The sequence below is a fragment of the Centropristis striata genome, chromosome 9, assembly GCF_030273125.1.
Source record: "Centropristis striata isolate RG_2023a ecotype Rhode Island chromosome 9, C.striata_1.0, whole genome shotgun sequence".
In the NCBI taxonomy this organism is placed as follows: domain Eukaryota; kingdom Metazoa; phylum Chordata; class Actinopteri; order Perciformes; family Serranidae; genus Centropristis; species Centropristis striata.
Window position 1 is genome coordinate 39,919,034 of NC_081525.1, and position 10,718 is coordinate 39,929,751.

At 32.3% G+C, this 10,718-nt stretch overlaps 1 protein-coding gene across 1 annotated transcript; it reads left to right on the plus strand.

Moving 5' to 3' along the window:
* The first annotated feature begins 826 nt into the window (after positions 1–826).
* On the plus strand, positions 827–9,579 carry pex11g (peroxisomal biogenesis factor 11 gamma). The gene is made up of 5 exons (XM_059341558.1): positions 827–993; positions 3,914–4,126; positions 6,194–6,372; positions 7,288–7,356; positions 9,035–9,579. The coding sequence occupies exons 1-5, from the start codon at positions 931–933 to the stop codon at positions 9,243–9,245; spliced, it is 735 nt and encodes a 244-aa protein (XP_059197541.1). The 5' UTR covers positions 827–930; the 3' UTR covers positions 9,246–9,579.
* Positions 9,580–10,718: the final 1,139 nt, after the last annotated feature.

Here is a 10,718-nt window from a genome sequence, read left to right on the forward strand (position 1 = left end):
GAGCGTAGACCAAGTTTATTTTGTTTGAACTTAAGGGTAAAAAGTAGAAAGGGTAGAAATAAAAAATAAATAAATGAATGAATATATGAATGAATAAAATTTAAATAAATAAATGTGGAAATGTTAAAATACATGTGGAAATAACTAAACAAATTAAAATGTAGAAAGAAATACAAACATAAATACCTAAATAAATAGTAAAATACGGGTAAGATCTGGAATTTACATTGATTTTTTGCATTTATTTAGATAGATAGATAGATAGATAGATAGATAGATAGATAGATAGATAGATAGATAGATAGATAGATAGATAGATAGATAGACTTTATTTATCCCAAGCTGGGAAATTCCAGTGTAGCAGCAGCATTACACACAGAGACAATAACAACACAATTAAATAAAAAGAACAACCTAGGCATACTTCAAGCAATAAAATATAAAAATACAATAAAAATACAATAAAAAATAAAGTGTCTAAAGAAGGAGTATGTATTAAGGAGTAGAATAGAATTCCAGTGCAGAATAAATATGAATATACAGTATAAAAATGTTGGTGCTATGAAACAAATAAGGTGCAATGAACAGTGTGCATTTATTAAATGTTTTTATTTATTTATTTATTTTCTATTAATCTATCTCTACATTTATTTCTGCTTGTGTCATTTTTCGTCCCTCATAGTGTATGTAATGATCATTATTGACCCAGCAGAAATGTTGCAGCTGAGCCTGAGGAGGGCAGCAGCACACGTCACAGGAAGAAAGAAAAAAAAAGTTCGATTGAGTCGGTGATCTTCTATTTGAGTCTGTTTGATACTTCCGGTCTCAAAGTCCAGCTGATAATAACAGTTTATAGTGGAAATGTCCATATGTTTATTAATTGCAGCGTGTTGTGAGCCTGTTTGACAGACAAACAGACAAACAACAGACATGCAGCCGTCTGTTGAGTCTCTGGTCCGCCTGCTGGAGTCATACAGAGGACGGGATAAAGTTGTAAGTTAAACCTGTAGTTTTATAGATAGATAGATAGATAGATAGCTAAATAGATAGATAGATAGATAGATAGCTAAATAGATAGAGAGATAGATAGATAGATTGATTACTTTATTCATCCCCGAAGGGAAATTCGGTTGTCACAGCAGTCCGGTATTCAAATACAATAAAATGCAATAAAATACAATAGAATAAGATACTGAGGTTTGTTTAAAAATAAATAAAAAGACTGGGCAGATACTGATAAATGCTCATAAGATGTTTTTCTTATCTACGGAAGCCCTGAACCGCAAGTGAAGAAATTTTTTTTTGAGATGTTATCTTGTTATTTCGAGATCATATCTCGTTATTTCAAGATAATATCTCATTATTTCAAGATAATATCTCATTATTTCGAGATAATACACATATGTAAAAAAAAAAAAAAAAAATCTTCCAAATTTTTTTTTTCTTCAGATATTATCTCATTATTTCGAGATAATATCTCGAAATAACGAGATAATATCTCATTATTTCGAGATAACACACATATGTAAAAAAAAAAAAAATAATTAAAAAAAAACCAAAACATTTAAAAAAAAAAAAAAAAAAAACATTTTTTTTTTACATAGGTGTGTTATCTCGAAATTACGAGATATTATCTCGCAATAATGAGATAATATCTGAAGAAAAAAAAAATTTGGAAGATTTTTTTTTTTTTTATTCTTTTTTTTTTTTTTTACATATGTGTATTATCTCGAAATAATGAGATATTATCTTGAAATAACGAGATATGATCTCGAAATCACAAGATAACATCTCAAAAAAAAATTTCTTCACTTGCGGTTCAGGGCTTCCGTACTTATCCATGTAACTGTAACAAGGTAACATGTGTTTGTTTGTATTTGTCTGGCATAAACATCAATAATAATAAAAAAGAATAAGATACTGAGGTAGCATAAATAAAAACAACAATAGAAAAAAAAACACAGAATAGAAGAAGGACACTTAAGAAGTTAAAAAAAGCAGATAATTTGGTTGGTTGGCAAGATTTTATAATCAGGGCTGCAGATTAACACCATAACCGTCTAATATAGGCTTTATTTTGTAGTTTTATATTGATTTTGGTTTCATATTCCATCCACTCCTCCGAAGTCTGTACACCTGTTTAACATGAGGACATTATTAATTAATAAAGATAAAATTATTAGATTAGATTAGATTAGATTAGATTAGACTTTATTAATCCCACAATGGGGAAATGTCTTTGTTACAGTCGCAAAATTTCACACAATTTTTAAGATAAGATTAAAAACAATCTAAGAAAAGACATTTAACAATATACAAAATATACAATAATAATGATATACTATATACAACTAGTGCAAATTAAGTGGAGAATGTGCAGAGTGCAGATTATATGCAAAAATGTTCAGATTGTGCTGGTGTGGAACAGTCTTATGGCAGCTGGAATGAATTAATTAATGAATTAATTAGCAGTGATAGTAAAACTGCTCAAATCTTTTACTTGGGTTAAAACAAATAGTAATACATATGACAAATCTCTCAATTAAAAGTGCTGCATTTATGTAATTTACAATATGTAACTGGCTAGAAAGTAGGAAAGTAACCAAATTATACCAAAAGTAAATACTAATTTCAGCACAATCTATATCTTTTTTTTTTCTTAATTGGTGATGCATTAATGTTTCCATCACTGCTTCATATACTGCTGGATGTCTAACCTGTAATAGTAATAATAGTCATAATGTATTTGTTGATTTTTGTTTTGTATTAATCACTTTATTTTACTCAAGAACCTTAAATTTTTACTTATGTACAGAAAAGGTGGTGTAGTTAAGAGTGACACTGAAATGCAGATATTAACTTTGCTTTTTTCAGTTTTCCTTTTTTTAAGTTTGTGTATCAATTTTCTCTGTTATAAGATGATATAAGATAAAATAATATACTATAATAATATGTATTGATCCTCAGAGGGCTGCAAGGACAAAAATAAGTACAGATAAATAAAGAAAGTAAAAAATAAATAATGTGAGGTATATAGAAAAAAAACAAGAATCAAAGCCAAACAGCCACAAGCCTGTTGTGTTGTTATGATAAAATGTTATGTTGTGATGTTGTATTTTGTTTGTATACACTACCGGTCAAAAGTTTTAGAACACCCCAATTTTTCCAGTTTTTTATTGAAATTCAAGCAGTTCAAATCAAATGAACAGCTTGAAAGGGTCCAAAGGTAAGTGGTGAACTGCCAGAGGTAAATAAAAAAAGGTAAGCTGAACCAAAACTGGAAAATAATGTACATTTCAGAATTATACAAGTAGGCCTTTTTCAGGGAACAAGAAATGGGTTAACAACTTAACTCTATGGAGTCTTGGGCTATTTTGTCCATTTTTGAATTCTTTTCATGTCTTTGTAAGTCATTTTGTGTCTTTTTGTGTCTTTTTTGGTCATTTTGTGTCTTTTTTTGGTCATTTTGTGTCTTTTTTTAGTCCTTTAGTCCAACATAAAATGTGATTTTGAATCTTTTTTTAGCTTTCAAAACACTATCATGCTCAATAAAGAATTTTAAATGTTGCAAATGTGCATTAATTTCAGAGTACACTGAGACATTAAACTGCATCATTTTCAATTAAATTCTGGAAAAGTTGGTGTGTTCTAAAACTTTTGACCAGTAGTGTATGTATTTTGTATGTTGTACATATTTTTTTTTCTTTTTGTTTGTTTTTGTTTCGTAATTCTCTGCTTTTTTACATCATGGCCAGATAAAAACTAGCCTTCTGGCTAACTCTGGCTTTTTTAACCATGTATAATCATGTGTTTAATGAAATTGCACTGTCCCCTTTTAAATAAACTAATAATAATAATTTAAAAAATGAAGAACTTGTAATTAAAGAGTAATTGATTACAACCTGTGTTCCAGATCAGGACGTTCTGTTACGGCTCCCAGCTGCTGGGCGGAGCTTTGTCTCTGTCTCGGAGGACAGAAACAGGAAACAGAAACGTTTCATGGCAGCGACTTGGTAAAAGTCTGCTGCTGTTCTCTGCTCAGCTCAGCCACTGCCGCACCGTGCTCAGGCTGTTTGATGACCTGTCCATGCTGGCCTACTCCCAGAGCTACGGGCTAGGAGGAGGGGTGAGACAACAACAACAACAACAACAACAACAACAACAACACTCTGCTCTGTCTGCTTTCTCCTCTCAAGTCTTTTCATTCATGATTCAGTCAGGAAGGGATCAGCTCTCGTTCCACTGGACGCTTCATACCAATACCAATACTTATTATTATTTACTTATTTAGTAATTTAATTTAGTATTTACTTATATTATTACTTATTACTTACTTATTATTTTTGGATAAGGACAGTGCACATTAATGAACATCGATAAACATCTTTTAAATATGCCGGATTATAGCAAAACTGCTAGTTTGCATCCGTAGTCCCTAAAAAGTTAAAAATAAATACAAATATAAAAGACAGCAAGTACATAGGTAAGATACAAATAGAGGAGACAACACAACACATACAGACCCAGACAGGATATATAATATAACAGCAATAAAAAGTAATGTTCAATCGTCTCTAGTCCAGTTAGTGGTCACACTTTTGATGTGATTTGAGCCATTGTTTCAGATTTCCTTTAAAAGAAGAGAAAGTGGGACATTTCCTTATTGTGGAGGGAAAACATGGTGGTCAGTGTTAGTCCCCTTATGCTAAGTAATTAAGATACAATGCAGTTCTAATGATAAATGATACATGAATATATGTTAATGATAAAGATTTGACATTAAAGAATACAAGCTTTTTTAATGTAATTATACACATTTGTAGTAGTTTTTGTTTTATCTGTTCTTTTTGCCTGTGTGCACACATCTTCAGGTTCCAGTTCAGTCTGTAACAGCAATATTTAAACATCACTATTACAACAAATATTAACATTATATTTATTGTGCCTTGTGATGTTTGCTATCCCTATTTTTTTTATATGCCTGCCAACTGTTTATGTTGAGCCCTCTATCATAAACCTTACTAATTGCTATTTTTTCACTAGATTGGGTTGAAATGTGTTTCCTACTAAACATCCAGTACATCCAAGTATAATCTGCAACATGTGTCCAGATAAATAGTTACAGTTAAGAAATTCAAATGCATCTTATATTTTATTACATTAACCCAAAATATTTTATTCTCCAAATATTATAGCTCCATTTGTTTCACTTTCTTGCAAAATAAAGCGTTGGAGCTTAAAAAAACAACTTTTTAAGACATTTTGATTGTATGTTTCCCAAGAAGGATTATTTTAATTTCCCTAAAACCTCTTTTGGGAAGTGTTAACAATGTGAGGAAAGTTGGTATGGAATGACACAATTACAAAATAAAATAAATATATAAATAATCTAAATAAATATTTTTTAAAAACAAATACCCACCAATATGAACATAAAATATGCATATATATATAATACATTTTTTTTAAACAAATCATTAGTTACATTCTCATTGAAAACCATTCTGATCTTGGGAACGTCGATGAAGGCTGATGTGACACATAAATACACAGTTTAACTCTTTATCAGGCAAATAACTATATTTGGTAACTTCAGGTAATATTTCGAGAAAAAAGTTGCAAATTTACTAGATTAAAGTGGCAAACCTACAAGAAAAAAAGTCGCAGATTTAAGAGATTTAAAGTGGCAAATCTGCGCGAAAAAAGTTGCAAATTTACGAGAAAAAAGTGGGAAAAAAGCAACTTTTTCTCCCAGATTCACCACTTTAAATCTCATAAATCTGCACATTTTTTTCTCCTAGATTTGCCACTTTAATCTCGTAAATGTTTTTCTCAAAATATTATTTTCGTATGTTTTTTTTTACACATTCTGTCAGTATGTAATATCCTCCAATATTCTCTAGGGTTGAAATTTGGAATTTGCAAGTATTCCAATGAGTGTCCTATTAAGGGTTAAAGTGGTGAATCTGGGAGAAAAAAGTTGCTTTTTTCCCACTTTTTTCTCCTAAATCTGCAACTTTTTTCGCGCAGATTTGCCACTTTAAATCTCTTAAATCTGCGACGTTTTTTAGTGTAGATTTGCCACTTTAATCTAGTAAATTTGCAACTTTTTTCTCGAAATATTACCTGAAGTTACCAAATATAGTTCTTTGCCTGATAAAGGGTTAATCTGTGCATCATGTGCTTTATAAAGGAGGAGGATGCAGGTGTGCGCTGGATATCGGTGCTGACCAACGTGGCCGACCAGCTCTACTACCCGTGTGAACACATCGCCTGGGCCGCCGACGCCGAGCTGGTCCAGGTGAAGTCTGACAGGTGGTGGGTGCTCAGCACGGTGCTGTGGGGAACCTCGCTGCTGCTGGGAATACTCAGGTACAACTAAACAAATCTGACAGAAAATGAACGGAGAAATGACAAATGTTGCTCATATGATTATTTACATTAACCCTTTATCAGGCAAAGAACTATATTTGGTAACTTCAGGTAATATTTCGAGAAAAAAGTTGCAAATTTACTAGATTAAAGTGGCAAATCTACAAGAAAAAAAATTGCGGATTTAAGAGATTTAAAGTGGCAAATCTGCGCGAAAAAAGTCGCAGATTTATGAGAAAAAAGTGGGAAAAAAGCAACTTTTTCCTCCCAGATTCACCACTTTAACCCTTAATAGGACACTCATTGAAATACTTGCAAATTCCAAATTTCAACCCTAGAGAATATTGGAGGATATTACATACAGCCAGAATGTATAAAAAAAAACATACGGAAATAATATTTTGAGAAAAAAGTTACGAGATTAAAGTGGCAAATCTATGAGAAAAAAATTTGCAGATTTATGAGATTTAAAGTGGTGAATCTGGGAGAAAAAAGCTGCTTTTTTCCCTTTTTTTTCCTCTTAAATCTGCAACTTTTTTTCTTGTAGATTTGCCACTTTAATCTAGTAAATTTGCAACTTTTTTCTCTAAATATTACCTGAAGTTACCAAATATAGTTCTTTGCCTGATAAAGGGTTATACAGAATTCATACTTAATAACTACACTGAAAATAAGGAGACTAAATTCTTTATTTTTCAGCCTTATCCTGTAAAAAAACCCAAAAACTATACTGTATGTAGATTATTATGTTTACCCATCAAAATACATCAAAAATAGATTTTTATAACCTATTGATTTTTTTTACTCATCACTTATTTTTAATCAAATCATCACTTACAAAATGCTGATCATATTAACAGATTAATCTGTAAGATTGAACATAAAATCATTGAATGTGATTGTTTATGTGTTCAGGTCGCTCCGAGTTCTGCTGCTGCTGAAGAAGAAGCTCCAGAATCACGAGAGGGACGGAGCTGGCAGCAGGTGCTGAATCTGCAGGATTTACTGTCTCTGCATTGAACATAGAGAGGGATTCTTGTGATGTAATACAACTATTCTCAACCTTGGGGTCGGGACCCCAAATGGGGTCGCGAGATGATTTCTGGGGGTCACCAAATCATTTTGGAAGTCAGCTCTGTCTCCACTGTGTTAAAGTGTTCATGTGTTAATGTGTTTTAGTCTTTTTGGTCATTTAATGTCTTTTTTTGGTAATTTTGTGGGTATTTTTTTCATTTTGTGTCTTTTTTGGTCATTTTGTGTCTTTTTTGGTCATTTTGTGTCTTTTTTTGATCATTTTGTGGTCAATTTGTGTCTTTTTTTGTCATTTTGTGTCTTTTTGGGTCATTTTGTGTCTTTTTGGTCATTTTGTTTCCTGTTTTTGTCATTTTGTGTCTTTTTTTTTGGTCATTTTGTGTCTTTTTTGGTCAATTTGTGTCTTTTTTGTCAATTTGTGTCTTTTTTTTGGTCATTTTGTGTCTTTTTTGGTCAATTTGTGTCTTTTTTTTGGTCATTTTGTGTCTTTTTTGATCATTTTGTGGTCAATTTGTGTCTTTTTTTGGTTATTTTGTGTCTTTTTGGGTCAATTTGTGTCTTTTTTTGATCATTTTGTGGTCATTTTGTGTCTTTTTTTGATCATTTTGTGGTCATTTTGTGTCCTTTTTGATCATTTTGTGGTCAATTTGTGTCTTTTTTGTCAATTTGTGTCTTTTTTTTGGTCATTTTGTGTCTTTTTTGGTCAATTTGTGTCTTTTTTTTGGTCATTTTGTGTCTTTTTTGATCATTTTGTGGTCAATTTGTGTCTTTTTTTGGTTATTTTGTGTCTTTTTGGGTCAATTTGTGTCTTTTTTTGATCATTTTGTGGTCATTTTGTGTCTTTTTTTGATCATTTTGTGGTCATTTTGTGTCCTTTTTGATCATTTTGTGGTCAATTTGTGGTCATTTTGTGTCCTTTTTGATCATTTTGTGGTCATTTTGTGTCTTTTTTGGTCATTTTGTGTCTTTTTTTGATCATTTTGTGGTCAATTTGTGTCTTTTTTTGTCATTTTGTGTCTTTTTGGGTCATTTTGTGTCTTTTTGGTCATTTTGTTTCCTGTTTTTGTCATTTTGTGTCTTTTTTTTTTGGTCATTTTGTGTCTTTTTTGGTCAATTTGTGTCTTTTTTGTCAATTTGTGTCTTTTTTTTTGGTCATTTTGTGTCTTTTTTGGTCAATTTGTGTCTTTTTTTTGGTCATTTTGTGTCTTTTTTGATCATTTTGTGGTCAATTTGTGTCTTTTTTTGGTTATTTTGTGTCTTTTTGGGTCAATTTGTGTCTTTTTTTGATCATTTTGTGGTCATTTTGTGTCCTTTTTGATCATTTTGTGGTCAATTTGTGGTCATTTTGTGTCCTTTTTGATCATTTTGTGGTCAATTTGTGTCTTTTTTTGGTCATTTTGTTCCCTTTTTTGTCATTTTGTGTCTTTTTTTGGGTCAATTTGTGTCTTTTTTGGTCAGTTTGTGTCTTTTTTGGGTGATCTGAACTGTGCGTGTGAAATTCTGTTCAGTGAGCGGGGGTCGTGGACAACACGCATGTTAAATTGGGGGTCACGACTCATAAAGGTTGAGAACTCCTGCTGTAATGGATCATAAAAGCGTCCTGATGAAGCGCTGTGTTTCTCTCCTGCAGCTCTCAGCTGCGCAGACAGATGCGAGGCGAGCTGCTCTCCATCCTCGGCAGCATGGCCGACCTCAGTAACGCCGTCCACTGGATGCCGCCCGGCTTCCTGTGGGCCGGACGCTTCCCCAACTGGCTGGTCGGGCTGATGGGAACCACCTCCTCCCTGATCGGGTTGGTCCAGATGAGCAACGGAGACAGCGACCAGACAGACAGAACATAGTCTGATCTAGTCCTCACAGTGGGAACAGATCAGGTTCTTTAACCAAGGACTGAATGATGAAGTGAAAGGATGTAGTAGATCAGACGAATCATCTGGATCAATAACTGAATGATCAGTGAATAATCTAAGTTGAGTTGTAGATTCTCCTCCAAGTGATTCATCAAATGTGATTGAAAGTGTTGAAAATGTTTCTTTACTGAGCTCATTTCTCAGCTAAATGCTGCAGCATCGCATCCCAGAAATGTGAAATTTATTTAGAATGTACAGTACAGGCCAAAAGTTTGGACACACCTTCTCATTCAATGCGTTTTTCTTTATTTTCATGACTATTTACATTGTAGATTCATCAAAACTATTAATGAACACATGTGGAATTATGTACTTAACAAAAAAAGTGTGAAATAACTGAAAACATGTCTTGTATTGTAGATTCCTCAAAGTAACCACCCTTTGCTTACTAGAATATAATAATTCCATATGTGTTCATTCATAGTTTTGATGAATCTACAATGTAAATAGTCATGAAAATAAAGAAAAACGCATTGAATGAGAAGGTGTGTCCAAACTTTTGGCCTGTAAGTGTCATGCAGTATAAAAGTATTTACATGCAATTTTAGAACAATGTAGAGGTTTTTTTTTAGATCTCTGTGTTCAGATCCTTCTTGACAATAAGTTCTAATGACGCTGTGGTTAATTGGGGTGAATCAACTTTGTATTGATCAGAAAATACGTCCGATTTATTTACAATCAGGGATGATAATGTCCGTGTTGAAAATTAAAGCTGTGTGGTGATTTTAAGAGAGGTATAGAAGAAAAAGCAGGTAAATTGTTGCCTTATGTAGATACACACTCCATAAATGTAATTTTCAATATGTAGTGAGTAATAAACAGTGAATTAATAATTTCGTCAACTTCACTCAAGTAGAAACTGGAGTTTTGGCACATCATGTTGAAAAGCAAATTTTAAGGATGTCCTCTAGCTGCCCACTGCAATGAGCTTCATTAATAAGTTAATAATTAGCTGAGTTGCAGTTAAGAATCAGTTGAAAACAGCCCAAAGAGAGACAACACTGGTATTTTATATGGAAACTGTCTGTGTTAAGTCAAAGTGGGACAGAAGTTGCCTAAAATATAAATTGAATTACATGTAAATTATTTTAGTTGATGTAAACTAATATTTTTTTAATAAACGGAATTGTCTTTCCTATGTCTAATTGTTTTCTCGGTGTTTGATTGAGCAGGCCTGGAAGCCTCAACGTGACGTTTGCAACCGTTGCCTTCAGGTGCTCATGAACAACTCGGAATTAAGGAAATTAGTCTCTTTAGCGCAAATTAAATGAACATTAAATTAAATGTCATATCAGACCATTTTCATTTTGTAAGAACAGAGTTTTTATTCTCTTATTTTCGTCTTTATAAAAGTTAATTGTAACCATAGCTTGAGGATTACATTATGATTCGAGTGGTTAAATT

Excerpts from the sequence above, each read along its gene's own strand:
- pex11g (XM_059341558.1), top strand. The coding sequence starts at position 931 with ATGCAGCCGTCTGTTGAGTCTCTGGTCCGCCTGCTGGAGTCATACAGA. Across the intron at positions 4,127-6,193 it reads GCTACGGGCTAGGAGGAGGG|GAGGAGGATGCAGGTGTGCG; the intron begins GTGAGACAACAA and ends TGCTTTATAAAG. Across the intron at positions 6,373-7,287 it reads CTGCTGCTGGGAATACTCAG|GTCGCTCCGAGTTCTGCTGC; the intron begins GTACAACTAAAC and ends TTATGTGTTCAG.